General features: G+C 37.6%; 2 protein-coding genes across 5 annotated transcripts in view; both read right to left on the bottom strand.

Annotated features, from left to right (window-relative positions):
- Window positions 1–77: 77 nt before the first annotated feature.
- On the bottom strand, window positions 78–4,111 carry RPS13 (ribosomal protein S13). The gene is made up of 6 exons (XM_030039080.2): window positions 3,981–4,111; window positions 3,474–3,522; window positions 2,046–2,124; window positions 1,302–1,471; window positions 824–924; window positions 78–155 (listed from the first exon to the last, which is right to left on the bottom strand). Exons 1-6 carry the CDS (start codon window positions 4,001–4,003, stop codon window positions 122–124), a joined length of 456 nt encoding a protein of 151 aa, XP_029894940.1. The 5' UTR covers window positions 4,004–4,111; the 3' UTR covers window positions 78–121.
- An 804-nt stretch (window positions 4,112–4,915) lies between these two features.
- The window catches only part of PIK3C2A (phosphatidylinositol-4-phosphate 3-kinase catalytic subunit type 2 alpha), a 76,592-nt gene continuing 53,512 nt past the window's right edge, over window positions 4,916–27,995 (bottom strand). For all 4 annotated transcript variants that reach the window (XM_041129251.1, XM_030039072.2, XM_030039078.2 and 1 more), the window contains 21 exons: window positions 27,624–27,791; window positions 24,138–24,246; window positions 23,207–23,349; window positions 22,384–22,572; window positions 21,813–21,906; window positions 21,453–21,547; window positions 20,951–21,131; window positions 20,188–20,292; window positions 19,046–19,138; window positions 18,537–18,666; window positions 16,864–17,000; window positions 16,026–16,195; window positions 14,779–14,935; window positions 14,246–14,355; window positions 12,752–12,959; window positions 9,633–9,757; window positions 9,110–9,227; window positions 8,932–9,013; window positions 8,372–8,481; window positions 8,014–8,139; window positions 4,916–7,389 (listed from right to left, as the gene is read on the bottom strand). In XM_041129251.1, the coding sequence (XP_040985185.1) occupies window positions 7,207–7,389; window positions 8,014–8,139; window positions 8,372–8,481; window positions 8,932–9,013; window positions 9,110–9,227; window positions 9,633–9,757; window positions 12,752–12,959; window positions 14,246–14,355; window positions 14,779–14,935; window positions 16,026–16,195; window positions 16,864–17,000; window positions 18,537–18,666; window positions 19,046–19,138; window positions 20,188–20,292; window positions 20,951–21,131; window positions 21,453–21,547; window positions 21,813–21,906; window positions 22,384–22,572; window positions 23,207–23,349; window positions 24,138–24,246; window positions 27,624–27,791 (2,833 nt within the window). In that variant the 3' untranslated portion in view covers window positions 4,916–7,206. The remainder of the gene's footprint in view (window positions 7,390–8,013; window positions 8,140–8,371; window positions 8,482–8,931; window positions 9,014–9,109; window positions 9,228–9,632; window positions 9,758–12,751; window positions 12,960–14,245; window positions 14,356–14,778; window positions 14,936–16,025; window positions 16,196–16,863; window positions 17,001–18,536; window positions 18,667–19,045; window positions 19,139–20,187; window positions 20,293–20,950; window positions 21,132–21,452; window positions 21,548–21,812; window positions 21,907–22,383; window positions 22,573–23,206; window positions 23,350–24,137; window positions 24,247–27,623; window positions 27,792–27,995) is intronic.

Here is a 27,995-nt window from a genome sequence, read left to right as displayed (position 1 = left end):
AAACTTCCCATTTACATGCAGCTTCCTGAAACAAGCAGAAGTTTCTAAGACACCAACCATTTAGAGACAACACAAACTTAGTTAATGAAAATTTATTCTTTTGGTAAGTCAAAGCCAGCTCTTATGCGACCAGGGCAGAAGCTGTCGATGATTCACTAAAAAGAGAGAAGAAAGAGAAAGAGAGAAATATTAAATGCAAAGGCAGTTTTTCAAACTAGTCAAAAATACTGCTTCAGTTCAAAGCTTTAACTACCAGTCCTGAGCTTAATCACTACCTGTTTAAAATTTTTATGGCATAAAGATTTCACTCTTCCTTTTAAAATACAAATACCAGGATAACAGCACAAAACTGTACACTGGAAAACCTGTCCAGCTGCACCTGAGTCTTTTCAGAAAAAGAGAAGCTAACCCTAACATCTATGGGAATTCTCCTATGTTGGCTAAATTTTCCTAGAGAAAACTACAAATTACTTTCATTTTTGCCACAGCTACTAAGCCATTTCTCAATAAATTTTGAAAATAACATGAACTATAAAAGTACCTGAGAACATAGACTGCAGTTTGAATAAGGTGTTATAAAAGTTACCTAGAAGGTAGTGACTTCATTCGTTGAGTTTTTTCTAAGTGTTATGACAGTCATTTTACCCAGCAATGTTTCAATAATTTATCAGTTAATATTTATGAAGACACCTGTTCTTTGCTGCATGGTTTATCTATATGCCTGATCATAATGCACTCTTCACCCTTTCAATAACAGCCCCAGTATATTGTTTACAAAACCTACAAGACTTCAGTGAAAATAGCAATGTAGAAGAAGACTTACTACTTCCAATTGGGTGGCAGCACTCTCTTAGTTTTGTAGTAGCGAGCCAGCCTATGGATTCTGCTTTCAATCAGAATCAGGCGGAACTTGGCATCTTTATCCTTAAAAAGAAAGTGACATTACAACCAAGCACTACTTTGACTTCTCAATGATGTACAATCCAGACGAGCTTTAATGAAGTAAAAAAATCTACAGCTACTTCTACAAACTCTGCATTCCCATTACCAAAGCCTGATGAATCCAGTAAAATCAGAACAGGACCAGAAATACATGGTTTAAGCAATGCTTTTAAGATCCTTTTCATGGACAAAGACCATTCTCCTTTATCAAAATGCCTCCTCAAACCCCTAAGTTTACTCAAAGGGGGTGGCTAACAAGAAGTACACTAAGACTCTTTTGCTCTGTCAAGTTGTAAATAAACTACTGTATTATTTGAAAAAACAAACATAGAGAGTTATCTGCTTAAATTAGCACTCACCTTTCTGTTTCTCTCAAGATGTTTGCGAACAGCAACAGCTTTCTTAATCAAGTGATAAAGATCCTCTGGAAGGTCTGGGGCCAGTCCCTTCGATTTAAGGATTCTCAAAATTTTGTTGCCAGTAACAAAGCGAACCTGGGCAACACCATGGGAATCCCTCAGGATCACACCTGAAACAAACATTTACATCTCACAATGAAAAGAAAAACCTTATACAAACAAATCTTGTGAAACCAACATTACAGTTACAAGATATCCAAAAAAGGTCTTCTCTAAATTAAAAACCTTTCTGCTGGAAACTGTGAACAAATAGTAGAAAATCAGTGAGCAAAATACAACTTAGCAAAGCTGCAACACTTTATCAGATAGTGCTTAACGGACAACTAACCCACCCATCACATTTAGGCAGGTAACTCATTCAGTGCTACAATATTAGACTAAACTTCCCTATAACATCTGTTAGTGGCCATTCCTAAGGACAGGGTATAACATTAAACAGATGCTTTACATTTTCTGCTTGGAAAAAGAAAATAAAAAAAATACTCAACTATTTCACCAAATATGCTTCTTTCAAGAATCAGACATGTTACTTTTTTAGTGGTATCCACACAGTGAATACATAGGTACATCAGAAAACCTGTATTTTTTTCACATGCTATCTAATATAGGTTGAAGGAACAATTACATTATTACAGTCAAAAAAATGTGTTTCGTCTCCATTTAGGAGTGATTTGTAAACCTTACCAATCTGCGAGGGAGTCAGGCCTTTTTTTGCCAGCTTGTAGATCTGTTCCTTTACATCATCAGAAGTAAGTTTCAGCCACTAAAGAAAATTAGAAAAAAAAAACAAACAAAAACAAACCACACTGATGAACACTGCTTAATACAGAGTCATAGACTAGCTATATGAAAGCTTTTTATAAATGGTTGAAATAGATGCTTTGTAATACTTGAAAAAACAATCAAGAACTGAAATTGTATTTCTAATGATATAGAAACCTTTTTACCAGCTGCTTTATCATCAGTTTACTTCTAACTACCACACCAGAAGCATGAATACAAATTTACAGAGGAAAAAAATCACTGCCATTGGGAAGGGACTCTTTAACTGGGCCTTTGACAGAAAAGCAAAATTGAGAATAATTTAGCCATCTCTTAGTAAAGCACCTACAGAGCTTAGTGAAAATCAGAGCCGTTGCTTCCATGATTATTAAGGGGAAGACAACACCAACAAGCTAGGTAATCCTTGCTCTTTCAACAAGCTACAGAAGCTCCTTTTTTCTTTTCAATACTGTCACAGTATGAAACAGAAAAGCAGAGCTAAAAATATATTTGGAAGTGCTCTATAGACTACAATCCAAACCAGAATACAAATAAAACTAAGCAAAAAACCCACAGGGTTTTTTAAAACAAGTATAACATTTAAGCGTCCTAATCATTATTAAACTGCCTAACCCATCAGCAGTACTTCAAGCAGCTTCACGTTATCTTACTTTAAATTGTATCACTTTAAAGCACAAAATAGGAAATAATCTCGTGTTTCCATTTAACTGTTTTTCAGTACATGCTTTTCCACATGCAGCACAAACTGGTCTTTCTGCCAACAAATAGATCCTCCAAAACACAGTCTTGCAAAGCAAGACCGATTAAGCAGCTGCTCGTTTAGCTGACAGGTAAGCCTTTCAAGTGGAAGTACCCTGAATGAACTAAGGTCACGCTGAATTTACTTATGTTAGTGCTCTGACCAGCAAATTACTGTTGTAAATAGTTTAGAAAACAGTCGGTTTACTCCAGAATAGCAAAGGCCAAACTCGAGTGTGAAGAGAGTAATTTAACCTCTAGGAATTATGAGCATACAGAATAAAAGTAACTGAAATAGCACTTAAATAAAGGGAGGTGCAAAGAGCAAAAGAGACTTTTTTGTTTAACAAATCATCTGGCCAGGAAACAATACTTGGTTTCTCGGTATCCTAAAGACCACAGGCTAAGGTAGCAGCATTTTATCAGGCCGAAATTTACGAATGATGACGCAAAACATCACAGCTCTCTTCGGTTTTGTTTCTTTTCCTGGTCGCTGCTAAGCTGCACTGCGGGAACCGGACCCTGCACTGAAGGCCACAAGGCAGCCGCCTGGGCCCGCCGAAGCACGCGCGGGGCGAGGAAGCGACTTACCGTCGGCACGCTGCGTCTGTAGGGCAAGGCTGACTGGGACAAGCCCTTTCTGCGAAGAAGAAGCAGATCACATGCTAAGCGGAGCCGGACGAGTTACAAGCCCTGACCCCGCTACAAGGCGGCCTACTACCAGCGTTTCCTACGGGGCCGTATCCAGCCTGCACGGCCGAGGCCTGCGGCCTCCCTCCTCGCCTGGAGACGGGGCCGCCACCAGTACAGGCCGCGCCAGGACAGCGCCGGGAACAGGAGCCCGGGCGCCACAAGCGTGCCCCTTCCCGCGGCCGGCCAAAGGAACCCGCACCTCAGCACCGGCCCGAGCCTTTTCCCACACCCGCCGCCATATCTCCAGAGCCGCCGGCCTTCCCCCCCCCCCCCACGCACCACACGCCGCATTGCTCCCGCAGTAGCCTTCCTACCCCCACACCCGTCCGCGGCGCCCTTTTAGCACCCACAACAGCCCCAAGACGGCCCCATAAGCCAGCCCCGGCCCCCGCAGCGGCCACTTACCCGGGAGCGTGCATGCGACCCATGATGGCGGCCACAGAAAAGAGTGAGCCAGGCGAGGCGACGGCCCTTCCCGCCCCACTTCCGCAGGAAAGGGCGTCCCCGCTCCCAGCCCCGCCCCGCCCGACAGCCAATCAGCGAGCGCTGCGGGCCGTTGGCGAGCGGTTGGCGGGCCGGGGGGGCGGCGCGCGCCCCGCCGTCAGGGCGGTTACCGGCGGCGGGCAGCGAGCCCCGCCCCCCCCCCCTCCCGCCGCCGCCGCCTCAGCCGCCCCCGGCGGACAGTGAAGAGCAGCACACTTTTTTTGTTGTTGTTCCCCCAGAATAGCGTTTAATGTACTCACAGGACAGTTACAGAGTCACACAGAACCCGTTCGGTGCGGGCACGACGGAGGGCAATATTGTACATCTTTAGTCACGAGCTCGTTTAATTAAAGTATTTGGTTCTTACAGATATATAGACAAAGGGAGGCAAACGATTTGCTCTCTCTGAATTTCATCACCTCTAACGCTATCTTGGTCACAGTGTCCGAGCGGGGAGCAGAAGGGAGGGGGGGCGGCGGGGGCTCAGGAGAGCCCTGGCGTTAAGGCAGCTGATGGGGAGTTCTACACAACCCTAGCTGTAAAAATCGAGAAAATAACTGTTATCAAAGATCGCACATGCTTCCAGAGACAGGTAGCTGTAGATCGTAAAAAGGCAGTAATAAAAATTTCAGTGCAAAGTTCTAGGTTAATAGAGAAAAGGAAGAGGTCTTAGCGCAAGCTGCTACTCTGAAATACCAAAACAAGGTTTGTATAGACAATTTATTTCTGGCTGCAGGTCATACGTTGCATAAAAGATACTTTTCTTTTCATTAAACATGATATAAAAAGCTGTTAAAACTACATTTTCAAGCTACTTAGTGTACTGGTAAATTCCACACTAACTGAGCATTGCCCTCTTTAACATCCTTTTTTTTTTTTTTTTTTAATGTAGTACATTAAAGTCTTATTGCAACAATTTTTATTTTTTTTTTTTTTTAATTGAGAATAGTGCAAAGAGGTGCAAACTTGGTGCTGTTCCTCTATGTGTGAGGAGAGGCCAAGGCCAGATCCCATAGACAAAATCCATGACCACAAAAAGCTTCAGCCAGTGACTATTTCGAAAAGGAAGGGAAAGGCACAAAATGAGTTAAGCTATGAAGAAGATTAAATCAGAAGTCAGGACAAGTGCTAACAATAATACAGTACTATGAATTTTTTTTTCAGAGTCCAGACAACTGTTAAAACTGCAAATCATTTTTTAAATGATTTTAGTTTATTTGTATTTTGTGCTGTAAGACACTGTGCTTTAATAGCAAACTGCAAAAAAGGCAGTATATATTGCTTTCATTTTATTTCACAATGGAACGTTTCACAAAAACAGTAGTCTACTTTCCTGTGTTTAAGTGACTTGTGATTCTAATGATGGAATGGAGTAAGTCTCAAAAGCATCAAGTGAGCAGGAAATCTATCTAGTTAGTTATATAGTTTATTATTTACAGGCTATATTTATATGAAAAATATGCAGAAGATGCCTAATAAAACTGGGATTTGTTAGCGCCCATTAGTATCAACCCAGTTTCTAACATTCAGGATGTTCTTAGCTTTTTAATTGTAATAATTCCTACAAAATTGGACCGTGAAAATTTTAGGCACCAAGAGATTCAAGTTCACTTCTCTCTTCTGTACTGAAGGGAGATTGGTCAGTAGCAGGGGAAGGAAAATCAGATTATGAAATAAGTTTTTAGTGTTGGGCATATAGAAGACTTTCCCCATATTGTGTCTCTGTTCATAGTTGCATATTTCACTTTAAAATTTTGCTCTAGTCATAGTCAGTGGTGATAGTCTGTCTTGCTCCAAGACTTAGCACTGAAGTGTGCAACTTTATAGCTTTGTTTAGACAGAACATAATCATCTTAAACACCGAGTAAGGTGAATAAAAAGGCTACAGCTGTAGTGCAGAAGCACCTAATTAAGTAACCAGTGATATTAACAGGAGATAGTAAGTGACATTTGTACTCCACTGTCACAATATAGTTCAAATCCAATGTTCCTTGGAACAAAGTATTTTTAGTGGAATTAACTCTTATTGGGAGTGAGAAACAGTGTTGCTGTGAACTGTTAAAAAAAAAAAAAGTGACCAAGTTCCTCTCTCAAAGCTCTGTTAATGCAACTCATTTCTGGCCTGCAATTCATCCACCACTTGTGCTTTTTAACTAGAGGCCATCCTTTACCTGGAGGTACAGGTGCAAATGCCACTTCAGATTTAGTGTTTGAATCTGTTCCACATTTAATCACTGCAGCATTTAAAAGTTCTAGAAATTAAGACATTTCAAAACACTGAGAAGCTGGGCACGTTTCCTATGGCACCACATTCAGCCAGTCTTCATTCAATTTTTAGAGATCATGGGTAGAAAAAAAATTTATCTAAGTTGCACTAACTATGAAGATCAGTGTAAGTGATGTTATTTGAAAATAACACATCTCAGGAAAAGACTTCCAGTAGGACCTGCAAGGTATCAAATATGAGAACGTTTCCCCTTTTTAAGGAGCTGAAAGTTAATATGTATACATATTTAAATACCAGAAATGAGGTAAAAGAGAAGCATTTGAATTATAAGGCACCATTATGTACAACTTTGTTATTGGCACGCACTCCAGTAAGTCTTAGAGAAGCATGAATCTGGGATTAAATGCAACGCTAAGAAATTTTTCCAGCCCTTCAACCTCCATTTCTACAGGTGTGTGTGAAGCCACCAAAGTTTTAGCCATCACTGCTTCTGGGATGTCTAGTTAGAAGTGGGAATGTAATCCTAAGACACGTCATTTCTTTGATGTTCTCCAGCATCATGCCATGGCTGACAACACAGGTAACAAAAATTAAAAGCAAAAATGGACTATATCCACAGGCCTAATGATTAAGCTATGGTTTAACCAACCAGCATGGTCAAACTGTTCATCTCACTTTCATGGATTAAAAACCCCTTCCTTTACCCACAACTCAAACATTTACAATGATGCTTTGATAACTTCGCATAAGCATAAACCAGGTTTTCTAGAAATCCTCCAAATTAGGCTACATGAACATTGGTCCAACATATCTGTTGAAATCCAGAGTCTCTTAAGATGTACAAGTTATCTTCAAGTAGGAAGATCCACAAAGCACAAGAGAATACAATTATTCTGGTCTTACTCAGTTGTAGAAATGAGTTCACAGATAGGGTACAGCAGTTAGTCGATACCAGTTAACAGTCTCCTTGCTCAAGTTGAAGTCCTTTAGTGAGAGTGTAATTCCACCCAAGAAAAAGTTCTCACGTAATGATTCTGCACTGAGCACGCTTAACTGAAGTTCTCTCTGTTTCAGAGTCTCCATGCTATATCCACTGTACACAAGCTAGAAGGTAAGAAGTCAAGAATTTCTTTGTTATCCAAAGGAAGCTACAGATTGCCCTTTCTTCTGACTGCCTAGCCACTGACAGATGTCTTAACTGCACATTATGACCACTCACTATGTCTGTTTCTCAGAGAATGGGCTGAAGTACCGCCATATTTTAATTTGTGCTCCCAATGTTGAGTGTTTAAAAGGACCAGTGTTTTTAGATGGAAGTACCATTTACATGCCAAGACTTCTGAATTCATTCTTCTCCACATTATGAATAAGTGAATCCAGGGCAGGGGGATCTTAAAACTAAAGATTCCTTTCCTTCTCTCCATCATTCCTCAGAGTCAGACTGAGAAATTTCTGCTTATTTGTAATAGTACATGTACCTACTCAGTTGCTTTGGGGTTTTTGGGTTGTGGTTGTTTTGGTTTTCTTTTTTTGTTTGTTTTGGGTTTGTTGGGGTCTTGGTGGGTTTGGTTTGGTTTTGTTTTTTTTTAAACAGGGCACAAAGTTTTTCAAACAAGTTCCTTTTCCATTTATATATCTTCACAGATTTTTTAGACAATATTTTGATTACTGCTTAGAATAAGAGACAATAGCAAACCATAGGGAGTTACCACATAAATTTTAACTTGCCATTTCATTGAAAGTTGGATTTCTTGTCTTCCGGGAGATTTTGGTTTTGCGTTTGGATGTTTTGTGCGTATCTGGAAGTAAGTATGTTTTTACATAGGGATTTGGATCTGCACCATCTTCTGTAACCTACAATCCAAAACCAAGAGAAGTTAGAAAACTAGTTAGTACATACCTATTTGAATTTTTATTTTCAAGTATCTAGACTTTGCAATCAAGCTAACTAAATGCAGCAGTTAAGTTGTCAGTTAGAAAATTTGGAGGAAGAGAGAGTTCCACCATTCCTGCATCAGTCTAAGTCAAGAAGGTAATTGACAAAATGGGAACAGTTTTTGGCAGGGAGCTCAGTATCTCTACTTACCAGGTCTTTAATGTGCATCACCATGATAAATAGAGTGCTATTTCTATAGGATATGGATAGCTTTACTTCTCCTCCCACTTTGCCCGAAGTAGGACTTGATGGACTTGCATCTGAAAAAAATATACAATTATTTCCTCTGTAATATTTGTACATTTACATCAGTACTATACTGACTTATATATGGGGGAAAAAATACAAGCCTTAGACCAAGTTCAGTTTCTGACTTAATTTCTAGTTCCCTAATAAGAAGGCAAGGCCATAGGCTTTAAAGGTTTTTGCATTCTCTTGTAAGAACCAACTTGGAGGTTTAGAGTAAAAACTTGAATAATTTAGTTAAGCTATAAGCAAGCCCAAGTGATCACATATATTGTTGCAATTTTTGGTATGTTTTTATTTCCTTGAAACTGTATGCAGGCACATTTGGAAAGACAGTGATGCAATGTTTTCAATGACAAAAAACTACAGTTAATTAAAAATTAAAAAAAAAAAAAAAATCACATTGTGAAGGTGTCATACTATAGTCATCTGATTTATAAACACCACCCCAAAACATTACCTACCTGTAGGTCTGGCTATTCCATCTATTCCTTCCACTTTTTCATCACGAAGTAATGGATGGAAAAAAGTATAAACAAGATCACACTAAATTTGGAAGAAATGTTGCATATTAGTTTAAGTGTTAACAAGCACCAAAGTACGAAAACTTGCATTGGATTTGCTTAAGATATTTGAACTCACTTCTGCCACCTCTGAAGAACTGTTCATCAGACTCTGTATATAGCTGTTGAGCTCCACTTTTCTTTTAGCTGCTACATCTTTTATATGTGTTCTTCCCAGAACCATCTTATTAGGAAAGCTACAAGGGAAGAACAAGATAAGAGTTTTCAGTTAATTTCTCTGGGGTACATACAGTTAGATTTCATTGTCATTTCCATCCTGCAGTGCTGACATCCATCTTTTCATGTCAATCATGAGTGGAAACACAGCATGCTAATAGGTAACAACATTAAAGAAAGGCAGGGAAACATTTATAGGTAATTGTTCTAAGTGACACGACACACAGACTAAAGACACTGAGTTTCTCCTCTGGCTCCACCCTTTAAAACTTACAGACAACAGTTTTCTCCCTTAATTGCCAACTTTGAGGTCTAGTTTGCCCCTCAGCAGTTTTGTCTCCATTTCAAGCTATTTCTTCCTCCACCCAGCTGGGAGCAGTTTTGTTGCTTCTGTTATAATAGTGATGAGTGAGTTAAGAACATACCCTGGTAACTTCCAAAGAGGAAAGAGAATGCCAAGTTTGTTGTGGAGCTCCTGAAACTCATCAAATGTTCGGAAGACAAACGTTGGCTCAGCTTGCCCTTCTCTCAAAACTCTCACTACATAGATCTGCCCAAAACACAAAAAACCAAAGATAAAAGTAGTAACAATATTATAGATCTGACTTAACAGTATAATTTTCTTAACAATTAACTCTTTCTACTATGGTAATCCTTCTCCTGCATACATATCCCAGTAACAGTGTTTGCACTTTATAGTAGAGTTAGAATTCTAAGTAGTCCTACTGTAACGCAAAGTAACATCACGTGCTCTTCCCATAACATAGATCCAATCTGACAGGGGGATAAAGGTAGCAAAGACTAACCTGTCCGCATTCTTCCTTTTAAGCCTCATTGTAAATTCCTACCATATAGCAGTGTACAAAATTTTAACACATCATTGCAGGATTACATCTAGAAATGTATCTGTGCGGCCAGAACTACCACAAAACTTTCCAGGTGTCAACTATGGAGGAAACTAATGCCTAATTTTTTTATCAATCTAATTCTCTCAAGATTCTAAAGCATTCCACTTTTAAAGTGATAATTTGGTAGGCAGATGCAAGTGTACTGCATTACACGAAAGGAATGTTTAAAAATACTGGGCGTTCAGTCCCAGGATGCAATTTGTCACATTATTATGAAAGGGAAATGAAGGTTGAGAAACTGCACAGAAAATTCAATTCAGTGGACTCATTTTATGGGCAGACGAGTTAAATGTGTATTTAAAAAATGTGCAACTGGGAAGAGGTTTAAAAATCTAGACAGAAGGAGACTACATCATCTTAACAGTTTCCTGGAAGATAAGAGGCTGTTTCGGCTTAGACCAGGAGTACTCAAATACATTTATAATATAGTGATTCAGTACAAAGCTATTCTTCAATTCTAGCATTATTCAGCTTTGTTCGACCTTCCCTAGCTGGTGTCTTACCAGATTAACACATTTACAGCAAATACAACTTGGAAAGAGATGTACATTTGCATATATCAATATAGCTAACTTTTTAAACAATTTGAGGAAAATGTAACTTGACCTGACTATTCTAGGCCAAACAGCAGTAGAGAAATAAAAAGAAAACCAAACAACCTAAAATGCAGATGGTTGCACATCTGCATAGGAATACAAATATTAACACTAGTCTTAAAGTGTAACCCAGGTCTATCAAAATCTTGAGGGCAAATTTTAACACTTGCTGTCTCTAGCAAGACTGGCTAGCAGTGTAGGTGCATGTCCTGGTTTTGGCTGGGATAGATTTTCTTCATAGTAGCTGGTACAGTGTTATGTTTTGGATTTAGTATGAGAATAATGTTGATAACACAACACTGATGTTTCCAGTTGTTGCTAAGTAGTGTTTATACTAAGTCAAGAATTTTTCAGCTTCTCATGTCCAGCCAGCAAGAAGGCTGGAGGGGCACAAGATGTTGGGAGGAGACACAGCCAGGGCAGCTGACCCAAACCAGCCAAAGGGGTATTCCGTACAACATCAGGTCCAGTATATAAACTGGGGGGAGTTGGCTGGGAGGGGCAGATTGCTGCTCGGGGACTGTCTGAGTGTCAGTCAGCAGGTGGTGAGCAACTGGATTGTGCAGTTGTCTTTCTTGAGTTATATTTCACTTTCTTTTTATCTTCCTTTTCATTACAATTACTATTTTTTTTTTATTTCAATTATTAAACAGTTCTTATCTTAACCCACGAGTTTCACTTTTTTTTGATTCTCCTCCCCATCCCACCAGGGGTAGGGGGGAGCAGTGAGTGAGCGGCTGTGTGGTGATTAGTTGCCAGCCAGCTGGGGTTAAACCACAACTTTAATACAGGAAATTATGCTTTTACTTAGGAGGAGCAAATACAACTTTAATGGAAGGTCAGAACAAAAACAGAGAGTGTTTGACTTAAGTCCTATTCAGGAAGGAGCTATTTTACAGAAGGCAGCTACATAAGCCCATAAACATGACTCAAATTCCCATTTTTTAAAATCAACTCTACCAACACTACTCCTTCTCAAGAAGCGTCTTCATTTTGAAGGCTATTATTGGATGCTAAAAATACCAATCTGTACTCTAGCACTCCTGTGGCTGGTTTACCCTGGCCAGCAGCTAAGCACCCACACAGCTGCTTTCTCACTCCCACCCGTCATCAACAGGACAGGGAAGAGAATAAGAGCAAAAGCAAGATGACCCATGGGTTGAGATAAAGGCAGTCCTTGGGAGGGGAGGTGACACAAAGACAATCTCTCACCACCTCCCACAAGCAGACCCATGCCCAGCCAGTCCCCAAGCAACAGCCACTTTGGAAGACAACACCCTCCCATCCCCTGCTTTCTTGGCTCTACCCCCAGTTTTTATTGCTGAGCATGACATTATATGCTATAGAGTATCTCTTTGGCCCGTTTGAGTCAGCTGTCCCTGCTGTGTCCCTTCCCAACTCCTTGCCCACCCACAGCCTACTCACTGCACGGGGGGGGGCGGGGGCAGGGGCAAAGAAGAAGAAAAAATGAAAGTCTTGACACTGCACAAGCACTGTTCAGCAGCTGCCAAACCAGTGGTATGTTATCAACATAGTTTTAGTTGAACATCCAAAACACAGCACTGTGTGGGCTGCTGTGAAGAAAGATAACTCCATCCCAGCCAGAGCCAATACAACTCTCTTCTCCAGGATGTAAGCAAGCTGGCCCATTCCCAGGAAGATCTAGATTTCAATTTTGGGTTTACTTTCAAGTCATTCACAGTGGGGCTCAGTCTTGAGTGTCAACATTGCCATAGGTTTCTAGGCTCCCACTATAGTCAGTGCAGTCAAACTTCAGAGAACTCTTCAGCTCATCCTAAATCTGACATTAGTACCTAACTGAACAAGTAAGTATCTATAGCCATATATACTAAATCTCTGTCAATAAAAGGAACCTAATTGTCTATCTCAAAGCTAGCTACTTAAGGCTAAACAAGGCAAGTTTCCCTGGACTAATTCTCTGTGATTAAGTACTGAACTTAGGGCAAGAAGGAGAATGTATCTTGTTGGAAGAAAACGCACAGTATCTTCACTGAGTGGAAACAGATTCCACATACTTACATAATGTTTATCTGGGTTATATCTCTTCTGATATGTAAACACAGACACTTGTTTGATTCGGCCATCTTGTTTAAGAGAATATGTTTTAGCAGAAAATGAGAGGATGGGTTCATCATTAGAAGGTAGACCTGAGAAACGCAGCTGAGCCAAATTGTGAATGAAGAAATTAAACTTTGTGGCAACACTTCCCAGACTAGATTCAATCAACCTAGAAAAGAAAAAATAATGTCAAAAAGACAGAAGTGGTTCTGCCAATGAATCAGACTTAAGTCTAAGAAAAATAAAAAACAATTTCTTACTGACAGAGAAGCAGTTTTTAAACTAAATGTGATCAATGGGCTATATAAATAGCATCATATCAGCATTTAATAGAAGATTCAGTATCCAAACTTTGGCATAGGTTGTTATCCAAGAAGTGAAGGCTTTCCAAAGTTGGTAAAAAAAACCCCTGGAGTACTGCATCCAGCTCTGGAGCCCTCAGCACAGGAAGGACATGGACCTGTTGGAGCAGGTCCAGAGGAAGGCCACAAAAATGCTCAGAGGGATGGAACACCTCTCCTATGAGGAAAGGCTGAAAGAGTTGAAGTTGTTCAGCCTGGAGAAAAGGAGGGTCCAGGGAGACCTTATTGTGGCCTTCCAGTACTTAAAGGCAGCTTCTAAGAAAGATGGGGACAGACTTAGCAGGACCTGTAGCAATAGCACAGGGGTAATGGTTTTAAACTAAGAGAGGGTAAATTTAGACTAGATACAAGGAAGAAATTTTTTTACAATGAGGGTGGTAAAACACTGGAACAGGTTGCCCAGAGAGGTTGTAGATGCCCCATCCCTGGAAACATTCAAGGTCAGGTTGGACGGGGCTCTGAGCAACCTGATTGAGTTGAAGATGTTCCTGCTCATTGCAGGGGGGATTGGACTAGATGACCTTTAAAGGCCCCTTCCAACCCAAACTATTCTATGATTCTAAATTGCATGCATACTACTGCAGTTTCTCCCATATATTTAAAATGAAGTGCAATAACACATTTTGTAACTCATAGCAACGACTCAGTTACACTACATTACACACCGCCACTTGCTACACTGGAACATCATCCCTCCCTCCCCACTGTGCAAAAGCACTTCTTGAAAGAGAGAGCTTCTTTAGAATGTATCACAAGGTTCCCAACATATACACTGCTATTAAGCAATTTAGAATGTATTCAAAATGCAAGTCTCAAACAGCCAGACAGAATTATCTACTTTCAGTATTTCAAACAAATTTTCTGCACAAGGTCACTATTAAAGGCAAAGTATTTTGGCACAAGCATTAATCTTACACGAAACTGATCTTATTTATGTAGTTCACTGGTTAACTGATATTTTGTGATTGTACAGTGTAACTATTCAACTTCTACAGACATGTTTGTGAACAGCCTTAGTACATTTTTTCATAGGAGAAAGCTCCCATTAAAAGGATGATGCTGGGAGGTATTTTAGTTTTCACTTATCTAGTACCTCGTAAAGAAAATGGTAGCTTCTGCATCTGTTGTTTGGGGCTGGAGAGCATCCTGGACATACTTCAAGTCCTGAACCCCACTTAGTTCTGGTAACCCAGAAGAAAGCATCTGCAAGAAATTAAAATTTACAGTTTTAATGCAATAAACCTAGTATGATTTTACATTGAAATAATTAAAACTTAGACCCTCAAATTCACTTGAGGCTGCACTACATTGCTAAACACTAACAGTGATAGCCAACAATTACTTATAATGAGCAGTTATTCACCATTTCTGCTGAATTATAAGCAGTTAAAAACAATTTGCAGTGTAATTTATGGTATCATCTTAGTTTTAAATTTTCAGGAAACAGGTAGGTAGTAAAACAGCTTAAAAAAATTCCAAAGACAACCTTCCTAAAAAGTACATCTGATGTTTCTGGCTTTTAAAAGTACCCATTAAGAGTTTCTGCAGCATAAAAAGCATAGCCTTTGAATACAACTTAGTGTGACAGATCTGTCAAGTTTCAACTGAATTTAATAAAATTATTACCAATGAAAGTAGGTTAAGGAAGAGGCTTGCATGTTTTCTTATCAAATTGTAAGCTTGACAACAGAGATCCACAAACAACTGAAAGCGAATAGTGGGTTTTTCACCACCATTAATGACATAAGCCATATCTGATGTTAGCACAAAAGGAGCTCGATCCCTGTTCAAAAAGCACAGAATTAATAAAGTTAATTATAAGGTCTATTCACTTTGTCACGTGCTTACTCCTCCCCTGCATCCCCACCCCAAGGTAATGATATTAAATAATCCCTTAATGCTGATTTAATTTTTTGGGTTGGGTTCAGCTGCTTAGTGCTATCTCAGATTCCCAACACATTCACATGGTACAGGACCTACAGCCAGGTTACCCTACAATGCTTTCCATCCCTCATTTCTGGAAGCCATAACACACTAAAATAAATGTAATGACTATTACTACCTGACTAAAACATTAACTCCTCTATCCTGGACATAGACTATCTTCCCCTACACAGAGGAGTAGTAAATACAAACTTGCTGTTCACGCTTTTCTGTAACATTGACATTCACAACTGTTTTTATGAGCCAGAGTCTGTTCTCATTTGTTTCACACTCAGGTATTCCGATGACGTAAAGGTTCTGGCACTCAATTTCTCATTCATTGGTAAAGTTAACTTAAGCATGCAATACATAATCACGTGAACATAGCTAAAAAGGTGAAACTACACTACAGTTTTATCCAATATTCCTGGAAAAGTATGACACTAAGATTTGTGTTAGATGTAAGGCTCCCAAGTATCAATAAAAAGTTATATTAATCTTTTCCTGTACCAAAATACTTGGCACTCATTAACTATTGTAAAGAAATTCTCATTGAGATTTGCCAAGTGTGTATAGCACAAGTTCTTAAGGAATGAATGCAGTTTGGAAGCACTGAAGTTAAATTATGTTTAGGAGACCAAATTCCTTACTTCAATCTACTAGTAGCTAGAACAGTAATTTTATTTGAAAGCTATGCCTATGTGCTTTGACTTAAAACAGTTCCAGAGATCAGAATATGGAAATAGGAAGCTGGAGCTTTCTCAAAATTTATTTTATAAGGGTAAGTTTGAATGCATTCTAGAAACTCTGTGGTTAAATTGGAAGATATTGGCTTCATAATGAGAACAGCAGATAATAGGAATTTAAAAGTTAATGCTTAGAATTATAATCCTTATAAAAATATACTAAAAAGCACTTCATTCTCTACATTGCTTAGCTACAGAAAATACCTTTTAAAGCTACCAAACATTTGCGCATGACCCAAAAATTTTCCGAAGTCAATGTGAAACATATGCCCTGTGTTTCGGAGCATTATGTTATCATTGTGGCGGTCACAAATTCCCAATACGTAAGTAGCTACACAGCATCCTGCACAAGAGTAAATGAAGTTTTCTGAAGCCTGGGAGGGAGAGAAAAAAAGTGAATTGAGATCAGATATCAGTGGGAAAACAGCATTCATGCATTCAACAGTCAATCTTGACAAGTGTAAAATCCAAGCCAGACAAGACAGGCCCTAAAATTTGCTTTCTTCCAAAATGGTGTTCTTCAGATTGCTTTGCAAAAATCTTTAGATACCACATTTTCCAGCAAAAATGGTTTTGTTTTTTAAATAAAAAGAAAAGAGGAGTTGAAGACAAATCACAAAAAAAATAAGTATGTTAACAGAGAAAAGGGTACAAGACTAATTTTTCCATTGTGTTGTAACAGTGTTGTAGCCAAAAGAAAACATTTTATTTTTTGAATCCCATGTGTTTGTATGAGAAGAGGCCACTGCTCCTAAACCACAACTAAGAGCAGCACCATTCTTCCCCATTTTAAATCTGAAGTACATTTTTTCTATATCCAATAAAAACTCCTGATGTGAATCCTGAGAATCCATCTGGCTCCTTTTTAGTTATATAAAGGATTTTTATTTGTTCTTTTTCAAGTATAGGAAAAAATTAAGTTTCCTAAAGATACAAAACAAAAATTCCAATGGAAGATCTGGAGTAAGAACTGTATTCTTTCATAAGATGGTACTTATACCTTTTAAAAATCTTCAAAAACACCACCACTAAAAAAAGTTACCTTTTCATATTCCTCCTCTGTAGGATTATACTTTCGCAACCATTCTGCCAGAGGCTTGTCTTTAAAAGAACCTGTCACTCCATATTCCACTTGAATTTTTCTAAGTGTATCTGAAGCAGGAACAAGCTCTACCATGCCTTTATATAAAATATAAAAAAGTGTATTTAACCATCTCCTTAAGTTAAACTGCATTTTCATTATTTAGTAGAAACTTTCTTGACAACAGTGGATTTTATAATCTTAGACTAGCTTCTTTCAAAACCCAGTTAGGTGTAAAAATAGTGGTATTAGTCTACTAAGCATTTGCACAGACTATATTACAAAGCATACCATGAAACGCACGTAGCAATCCAAGCTATGCTTACTTTACTGCAATTACTTACAGTTGCTAGAATGCACATATAAATTATACTTTGAATAATTACTTTCTACTACATAAACTAGTATTGGTCTATAAGCAATAACTGCAAAACATTTTGATGCTGACATTTCTCATACACTGACACTTAAGTAATCTAGTAACTTTAACTGCTGTCGAGTATTAAAATAGACCAGACTGTTGCCCCAGAAATAAGGCAATGGGCTTTACATGTGGCCTCATTTTGGAGATACCGTTTCCTAAAAATACTTGTAGAGTTAAATCATTAAAGGAAAACATTTGATTAACAGAATTTTACTTTTATCTTGGCAAGAGCAAAGGCAAATTTGTAATTTACATCCATTTTTTCTTTTCCACTTTAATCCTTCAAATACTTTAGGAATACTAATATTAGCAGGAACAACAAAATAAATGTAACATGCTATGCGATCAAGTCACTGTTCAAAGTAAAAAGAAAAGCCACCTGTTTCTCTAAAAAGCAAGTCTTACATAAATAGAAGCATTTTGCTTAGTTTTGCCAACCTAAATTCCCAACATTTCCATGTACTTAAGAGTTTTCATCACACTGTTCTAGCATCTGACTGAAGAAATATTTAAGTTACTGTTTATCCTCTTAAAGATCTTGTGGTTCCTATTGGCTAGCTCTAGAGAATTAGTGAAAACTAGCAAAAAGCATGTTCAAGGTGCAGGGCAGTATTTTACACTCAGACTTAAGAGTTCTGTGACCTAGTTTCCAACCTAAAAGACAGCCTCGTATCGCCAAGAAACTTTTACCAGCATATGACACTAATCCTGGGGGACAGTGTGTGGGGGGGAGTGTTATTTCTTCTTTTTGCACATTTCAGTACATGAATGATACTCCCTGACTCAACTACAGTAGATTCCAAATACTTTAGAAATTCAGTTTAGACTTAAATACTTTCTTCCACTGTAACTAAACTTTCAGAATCAGGATTGCTATGGCACCATTATTTTCTTGTGTTGCAGTAAGGGCATCAAGAGAAACCTTAGCTTTTATCATTGTATTTACTTGTTTGCACCACTGTTCATTGACAACAGAACGCACGAGAATCTTGGGACTCAAGAGAAGAAACACATTTAAATGCAACTCAGCCATCAGGAAATTCAGAACAATTTAACTTGCTATACTCTTGAGTACTGAAGTTGCTTGCATGGATGGCTTTTGGCCTTGCACTGTTTCTTGGGCCTGCCTCTGCATAGAAATTTTTCACTGTCAGCGTGACAAGAAACTGAAGTGGGGGAGCAAAATTATAGGCAGCATCTGGTTTTGCACCTCGATCTTTTCCAGTTGAGAGACACTTGAAGATAACCATTCGTAGATCCAGTCCCTCCTGCAGCCAAATCTTATCCATAATCTTAATCATTTGTAAAGCCAACATATCTTGTCTTAGATCTTCTCCAACCTTAAATGGAAAAACAAAAAATTAACTAGAGACATAATATGCTTTCAGCAAAACTAAACTTCAGAGATTTTAGTTGCTTTACATTTCTAGGAAGCATTTCTGGAAATTGCTTTACATTTCTTCTATGATTTAGCTATACATTATGCTACTTACTTCCTCATAGCTACACACTTAAAAAGAGAAATAGGCTACATTTAAGTTTTCACATGTGGTAGACTTACTTTCACATTTTACAACCTGTTCAGACCTTGGTTTCTAGATACACAGGAGCAAACTCACAAAATAACTAAACTTATTGGTCTATGCTAAAGTTAACTGATACCAATGAAACAGTGATTATAATTCAACTTTTTTTCTCCAATACACATGTAAGGCCTACCTTAAACATCACATTAATTTCTTCTCCCAAAGGGTCTGCATTTATCAGTGCAACTTTCAGTGGTACTGCATTGGAGCTGAAGAAAGAACATGCCTACAAGTAGATTTAGTGTTAATACTCAAAAAGGAGTATTCCTGCTAGCCCAGAAAACAAGACATTCTGACAACAAGCAGGTTTGACACACAATGTGTCTATTCAGACTTTTAACATTGCAATTGTGGCTAATACGTGCTTCCTTTGAATAAAGAGCCCTTTGGCTGTTATTTGTTGAATTCTTGTACAAAAGCCAACAGTGCTGCACAGTGATGATGTTTTATATGTTTTGAAAGGAAGAGCAAATAAAACATGGATAAATATTTTATCAGCAGCCTTTTTTTTTTTTTTTTCAAAGCTAGAAGATATAAAAAAACCAGGTATTTGCATGTGTTACAGTATTTTCTCATTTATCTGCTTTCAAGTATATATCCATGGTTTAATAGTTACAGTAAATAAGGAAAGCAAGATGAACTGTCTCGCCACACGGGATTAAATCCAGTGTTCATAGACCTTTAGGTTCTCAGTCATGCATGATGATATAATCAAGATTGTGCTTGAGCAGATATTGTCAAACCTTGCAGAGTTCTGGAAAAATAATTTACTGGCTTCTCCTACATTATTATTTGCTGGACCATCAGAATAAAATAAAGGTACTGTCTGCCTCCCTGGATTCACAGCATCTCTTGGACACAACCAGTCACAGGTAGTTTCACCTGTTTCACAGTATCTACCCATTGTTTGAACTTTATAGCCGTGTTCAATTTTCTCTTTTGATTACTACTGCAAACAGGACTTCTTCCTGCTTTACTATAACCAGGATTGTTGGTCTCAAGAAAGACAGGGTCTGAAGATATAATAACTTATTACAGATTTTTTTTTTTTTTTTAATACAGGTACCTTCATTAATTTTACACAAGTATTTGTATAAATTTTATCTTTACTCGGCTAATTTCACTGCCTTGTTCAATCAGAATTTTTAATTAAAACCCTCCCCCCAGCATAAAGAGCTTTCAAGCACCTCAATTGATTTTTTTTTTTCTATTTGTAAAAGCTTTGCCTAAATGTAGTTTTTCCAAAAAGGTTTTGAAACTCCAAATGTGCAGTACCTTAATGTTCAACTCTTTTGCCACAAGACTGGGATTGAGAGGCAAACGGCATTTGTTCTTCAAGAAAAATAACTGCACACGTTCCATACCATTTTGCAAGGCAGCCTGCAGACAAAGGAACATGTCAGCTGAAATGTTTTTGTTGGGGTTTTTTTTTTGTTTTGTTTTTTTAACTAGAGCATCTACAGAAAACTTCTGGACAAAGTTATCCTGAAGCCAATGTTTTAATTCCTCAGTGTCAAAGGAACACTAGAAATTGTAACTGCTGTTTTAGCTATTTAAAATACATAAGCCTAGCAGTACAACACTAATATCACACAAGTTTGAGTTTTGGGGTTTTTTTGTGTGGGTTTTTTTTTTTTTTTTTTACTGAAACACATGATAACATCCCACTCCATCAAACTGGAAGTTCATATTATTATGAATATAGAGCCTATAAACATATCCCATTCTTTTGCATAATGGGATCATTCTTCAGCAGTAGTAGGTTTAAATCCAATTCCAGTTTATTGTACACAGAAACCATCCTACTTTCTTACCCTATCACCTCATACAATCTTACGTTTCAGACAACAAATTTGACAAAAACATCAACTTCATTAAGCCATTAACTTGTTAAAATGCAGAGCAATGGATTCCTAAATCTTCCTATATATTATACATAACATTTTGCTGAACTTAGACTAAAAAGGCAATTGAGTGGATTGTTTTGGGGGTTTACTCAGTCTCATCTTCCTTAAAAATATTAAAAATATATACACACCTGCCGAGCAGATCCACTTGTTTGCTTTACTCTTTCTGCTACCATTCCAAAAAGCTGCACTAGTCTGGTCTGCTTCTCCAGCTCTTCCCTCAGCCTTTTTCCACAGACTGAAAGAAAAGCTCCAAGGATTTGCTCATACCTTACACCAAACTTTGGATCATACAGTGTATCCTTAAGAAGCCTGAAATAAAGGATTTAAAGTAAAATTTTCCTAAGGAAAATACTGCAAACAATGCAATACCAAGACATTAAAATATCTTAGTGAATCAGTACTATATATATCTGAAGTTACTGATATACAGGATAAAAAGGCAAGAAGTTTGTGCCTCATAGAGCCACTGTCTGTTTTTCATGAAAAAAAACAGGATCTACATTTTGTATACTCCCCATTCACAATGTTCACTGTTTCAAACTATGATATTAAGAACAAACATTTTTTTCTGGAAATATTAATCTTATAGTAAACACATTACGTGAACAATGGAACAAAGTAACATCTTACCAATATAGATAGTGTGCTATCCGAATGCTTCCCAGTGCCCGAGCCAAAAGAAATCTGACAAGAGCACTGTCAAGGTAGGTTTCATACTTCAATGCCTAAATACGAAGAAAATGAAATAAACCAGATCTAGATTTAATTCTAGATGAAGACTGAGATTTTATGACTAATGTACAGACAGAATCACCGCAAATCCATAGGACAATCACAAAGTGATTATTTACTCAAATTGTTTTCCCTACGATGCGTTAAGGCTATTAAGTATAGAGGCATGCAATTGCATTGCTGCTACTAGTAATCAGCATTTCCTTTGGGTTTTCAAGAGCAAAAAATTTCAAGCTCCAGTGTAGGAGAAAGTTTTACCTGGACAAATTGAGGGAGGAAATCTGTTAACTCATCATCGCTTAATGTCTCTATCCAATTCACAGCTGTATTTCGTACTTCCTGATCAGCAAACCTAGAAGTCACCACAAATCCACATTGTTTATTCTGCTCATGTCATGTAGGATTTTTTTTTCTTTTTTGAAATCAGCTAAATACAAAAGAACCAATATAAAGTTTTTAACAGCTCAATAAAGGACCTACAAGTTTGAGGACCTTCATTAGCTAAGATGCAAACACGTGTGCATGTTTAGGACAAGCATACTAACCTCTCAAAACTTCAGTCTTAATAGCTTGGCTGTATAGCTTGCTGTCCTGTCACAAATCAGATTTCAGAATCCTAACCACTATTGCTATTCTTTCACTACATGACTTGGTTAAGCCTACATTAATAAAGTAAGCATATGTTATTCAAAATTTTAAGAAAATTTAGCTATTGCTAAAAGAAATTCAGCAATATTTTCCATAAGAATGCCATTCAGAATCTTCTACTGAAGAAGAGTATTTTAATGCACAATACACACAGAAAACTTATTTACATTGTTTTTCTTACTTTGAATCAAGTAGTTCCAGTGCAGCTAAGGGTGATAAAGGAGGCCACTGTTGAAGTAACGAATATATTTCTGGAAGACTTGCCCAGTCCCAGTGAGGGGCACTAACCAATATTTTTGGTAGGCTACTAGTATGACTATGACAATAATGTCTCTTCTCCCACAAAAATTCTTTATCTTCTTTTGATAACCTGCAGACAAAAGCATTTCAGTTTATAACACGCATACAGACCATCACCTGAATAACCCCAATGCTACTGGTCATTGTGTATGTACAGATAATTTAACACACAAAATGCAATGAAAGTAAAATGGCTATTTCCTCCACAAAAGTCAAAACGAAGCAAAATAAAGCCTCAAACATTATGGAAACAATTGTTCAAAGTTACAATTTGGGCAGGACAAAAATAAGTTTTTAGTATAATCTGAAATAAACCAAAATGTTAATGTTAGTTTGGTGCATACAAATGGGAAAGCCTGCCAGAAAAGCTTTCATGGCATATGAACAGCCACTGTTGAAATTGCCACTGCTCCCTGTAACCAAAAAACTGCCAAGTAGGAATAGGCATATATAACAGGCAGCCAGAAGGGTAGCAGTCTTGTAACAGGAGAATATTAAGACACCAGCATTGGAAAGCACAAGTAAATTCATTAAGTCAACACCATTATTTCGCAGGTTTAATTCAATCTCTTGTTTAAGTCTCTACAGGTCTTCAAAATATACTAGAACCATATTAAACAAATTCAAGAATAAATAAGCATTCCGTACCCTAGCCACAAATTGTCACATACAAAGAAACCATACCTAGAAAGAGATGAACATACCCAATAGTGTTATCCTTGGACAGAATGGCAAGGAGATGTTCTCTCAATGGTTTTTCTAATGTTTCTATGGAATGATGCACAGTAGTCTTTGCAGCTTGAGGAATTTTATATTCAATATCAAAAGCATGGGATGGAAAGTCAATCTGGAGGAAAAAAAAAAAAAAAAAGAGATTATGAAAGTCCTTAATAACAGTAAAGAAAGCTCACCCTTCCAGCAACCTCAGATGTTTAAGCATCTGAACTCTTTAGTTCTACGTGTGTAACATGTTTCCATGTGTAACTCTTTTCCTGAATATTTTTTTCAATCTCAACTCTTCTACGTAACTATGGTCCTTAAACGTATGACAACTGTGTTGTTGCACAGTGCAGTAGTTGGAGTACTCCTCAGAAGTGAAGTGAGGATCCTTAGAGTGGAGACTAATCACAGAACTATTAAAATCTGCACCAGTGGTTTCAACCCAACCACCAACTCCGACCATGTTTTGGGACTGCTAAGCCATACCTAACAAGGTGCCTTCTCTTCAGAGAGAAATTTGGACTCAGAATTTAGAATGAGAGGTGCTTATATTCTGTAAAGAAACTGGAATTGCTATTATTTGGGTCTAGACAACTCCCATCTCAGCATATATTTCTATAGACCAGTTTTCAAAGATGTTCCCTCCAGTACCAATAGCATGTACTACCAAGGCATCTCCAATTTCTCTTACTTCCAGATAGTAATTCCATAACTGACTTGTATACACTTACAGCAGCTTTCCATTCTTTGCCCTTAATGTTTTGTAATCACTATTCTATACTGGCTTTCAAATATGACTTAGTAATATTTACATTCTTCCCAAAACATCAACTGCTCTGTTACCACTCACATAGGAGTTACGAGTCACAATGTTCACTCAAAACATAGTCAGATCAAGTCAGAATTATATATAACCTGCAATACTATTCTTTCCATATTTCCTTTCTTACTGGCCGTCCCTGACGTATGATGTGGATGTGATGAGGTCCAGAGTTGCAAGAGCTTTGTCCCACAAGTCAACAGTCTAAAAAAAAAAAGCATGTACAGGTATTAGTGTCACAGTCTGTTTACTTCAACAAGATATTAGTTATTAAAATACTATTTGGAGAAGATCAACGGTCACTACAAGGAAACAATTCCAAAGTATTAATGTGGTATAGGAGGACAGTTCAAGCTGATTATGTGTTTCTACTGCAGAGAAGAATTTATCTTATGATGAGTATTTCAACAGTGATGTTCAGAAAAGAACACAGGAAATCAAACCATATTAGCTAATACAGTTCAGAGCTTAAAAAAGGGAATTATGATCATCAAGTGGCAAATAAATTTATTTCTTTTCACTGGATGTCTTCTATACTTTAAGTCTTTTAAAATGCTCCAGACAACTTGTGGCTGGAAAAGGCAAAGGAAAAAGTTCAGTGCTGACACACCTAAATTAAACGCTCCCTATTTCTTCAGGGAGAAAAGGAATACCTTTGCCTCTGAGGAATAAACTGAACATACACACCTTCTTAACTTCTCAGAAAAAACATACAGGCATATGAATATTACAGACATCGCCATTTGCCTGGACTTTCCACATTCCTAGATTCTACAAACCCATATCAGATGACATTTATATTTGCAAGTTTATTCCCAATATTAATACCATTTCCAATTGTAGTAAGGCACAACTGAGGATACTTCATAAATCAGTTAAGTGCTGAATGTTAGGTATATAAAACTTCTACCAGTCTTTAAAAATCAAAATAGAGTCTCAAAAGACTGCTTGAAGGCCAAGCCTTAAGTATATTTTGAAAGATGTTTTCGGGTTTATATGTGTTTCAAAGAAAGAACAGTTCTTTATATGTAAATATTGATTAACTGGGAGCTTACGATGCCAATAAAAATTACTAAATCATGCCATTAAAGCGTAACAGCTTGTTCTTTTTAATAATCCTCCGGTTTAATATACTTGCCACAGCCTTCTGTCTCATCCACAAATAAAGATATTTTAAGCCACTCCATACACGTCATCTGAATGGATTTTAACTTGACTATGGATTCTTCCAGAGCACACATATGACCTTTAATTCTTCCTATGTTTTAGTTAGCTAAAAGTTTTAGCTCCTGCCTGCTACTGATGCTATTCTCAACTGTAACTGCAATATTTGGCTAGTAACTTTAATTACCTAGGTCTGGATTTAATTTATGTAGACTGCAAGCGGATTAGACCACCTGCATCTCTACAGTTGCCATATATAGGCTGTTCAGTAAACTCTGGCATAACACATTCTACTGTAGTGCTCTGCATAAACAGATAATACAGTTTTCTCCCCAAACTAACTACTATAAGAACACCATGCAGCATGAAGACAAGATAAATTTGCAATTCAAATCAAAATGAAAGCCATGTTTTCAATCAAAAGAACTTTCAAGTGAAATGTGATATTTACATAGGAGACCGAAATGAAACATTTACACAGAAGGCCGAAATAAGCATAATTTATGAAAAGAAATCCAAGTTTCAGTGGAGACTGAAAACAGCTGCAGGCCATTGTTGCAATGCAGGAAAGCCTAAAGTCTTACGCACCCTCAAGCTGTTGTAATTGTCACCAATACAGAAGAGGAAGCAGAGCAAGTAGAGTATCTAGAACCAGAGGATGCAAACCACATGGAACAGACATAAGCAATACATAGAAGTAACTGTCCAGGAAAGACTTAGTTGTCTTTCTGCAGCCTTGGTTGACAATTATAGATAATTTAAGCTTCCAGTAAGACCTAGAAGTCAGAAGCACACATAAATAGGAAATCTTAAGCATAAACCCTGAAGCTATTTTGCAATGGTGTGATCAAGTCTGCAACATCATGCCTAATTCTGGCATCCGTGGTTCAAATCTATTGGTTAATGTTTCATTGAATAGCTACCAAAGTGATAAGCATTTTGGAATACACTTCATAATGAAAGTTTCAAGGACAAGGTAACTCAAACAAATCCAGGAACACTTAACTGAGGAAAGCTACAGTAAGCTTTTCACTCTTGGTGAAAAAGGTATAGCAGGATCCAGCAGCTGTACCTGAAGGAAGGCCAGTTCAAACTAGAAATATGGCATATTTCTAGTTTGAACACAGTTGTTAACTATCCTTTTATTTTAATTTTTTCAATAAATCCAGTTCTGAATCAAAATGAGTAATTGCAGAATATCCTGGGATCTCTGTTACTCAGAAACAGGCTGATGGAAGAAATGGCTTATTTTTCCTATGAAAATAAACCTGTATTTTAAAATATAACTAAATTTTAAAACAGTATTTTGATTCTCTTGCTGGCTTGTATATTACCACCCTATTATCAGATTTAGGAAATTTTAAAAGGAAAAAAAAAAAAAATCAATATAACCAAAACTCTCCAGCTTGGCTCCTGCATACGTAAACTTATAAACATGCAGCACTGAGTGTTTTGCAGCCAATGCAAAGATGCCTCTAAAGAATAACAGTACTTAGAAATACTGCAGACCTTAAAATTAAGGTCTTTTATTTTTAAAATTTCAGCCATCACCATATTTTGCTCTACAAACAGGACCGGGTGAAGATAAGAGCTATTCTTTCCTATCTTAAGACAGTTTTAAGGCAAAGTGCTTCTTTCCCAGTGACATGATAGAAGTATAACACATTGTTTACCTGCTGTCAGGATTCTGTTCTGTTTTGTATTGCACTAGACACTATTCCTGCTAAATCCAAGGCTTGCTGCAAACACTTCTTTTGCAAGTTGCATTCTCTACCACCATGGCTCATGAATTGGCTGAGAACTGGCTGTTTACACTTCATCTGCTAAAATATATGCGAATACTGACTGAACTGCCTCTAGCCAATATAAATGCACTTTTAGATCTTCTAATCAGGTATTAGAACTCATGAAATGCCACCTATCAAGACCATACTCCTTCAGTAGAAGGAAGGCTATCAATTCAGTAAACAGTCACACCTGCAGATACTTCAACTGCATATGACCTATAGGGCAACACCTGAATGTCAGTGGGTTCCTCGAAGAACATCTTGAGTTATACTTACATACTCAACTGCTCCATACTTACAAACAGTTGGTACTAACATGACCTCTTCTGGCCCACATTACTATGAATAATCCCTGCAAATAAAACCACTTTCATCCAAACAATATTCAACTTCCTCCAGCAGCTAAGTTTTTTCAGCCAGTTAGATGGAAATACTACAACACAGAATCGTGTTTTGTACCCTATTTAATTGAAGGTATTATTTCTGTAACAATACAGTTTATGATTCTTACCTTTATCATGGCCTACCACATTCAGTGGCAGAGAAGCAGCTTCTCTAGTTATGGGAATGGAGTAAGCTTTATATGGAGTAAATCACATTAATAATATTACCCATATTTTGGATACTTACCGCCTAAAATCAAAAAGAGGTAGAGAAACCTGACCCAATATTTCTGGGCCCTTTCTCTGCTTATTTGAGTCAGGAGAACTCCCACTACTTTGATTTAGGATTCCAAATAAAGTCAGACATAAGACTGATTCCAAAGGCAGCTGTGAAATTTGGATGGGGAAAATTATTCTGTAAAATAAAAGTGTTAAAAATAAGTCAGAGGAAAGACAGTTGTTAGTAAGTTACAGGCTTATCCATATTATCTGTTGATGCTTCTTGCTTTCAAGAAGTTAATGAACATTGAAGAACAAGTGTTAAATTTCCATGCAATCATATTTCACTCCACTTTATCTCCTGTACCAATAGTTTGCAAAAACTGCTAAATTATACTTC

Source organism: Aquila chrysaetos, chromosome 16, assembly GCF_900496995.4.
Source record: "Aquila chrysaetos chrysaetos chromosome 16, bAquChr1.4, whole genome shotgun sequence".
NCBI lineage: Eukaryota > Metazoa > Chordata > Aves > Accipitriformes > Accipitridae > Aquila > Aquila chrysaetos.
This window is presented reverse-complemented; position numbering and strand designations above follow the sequence as displayed.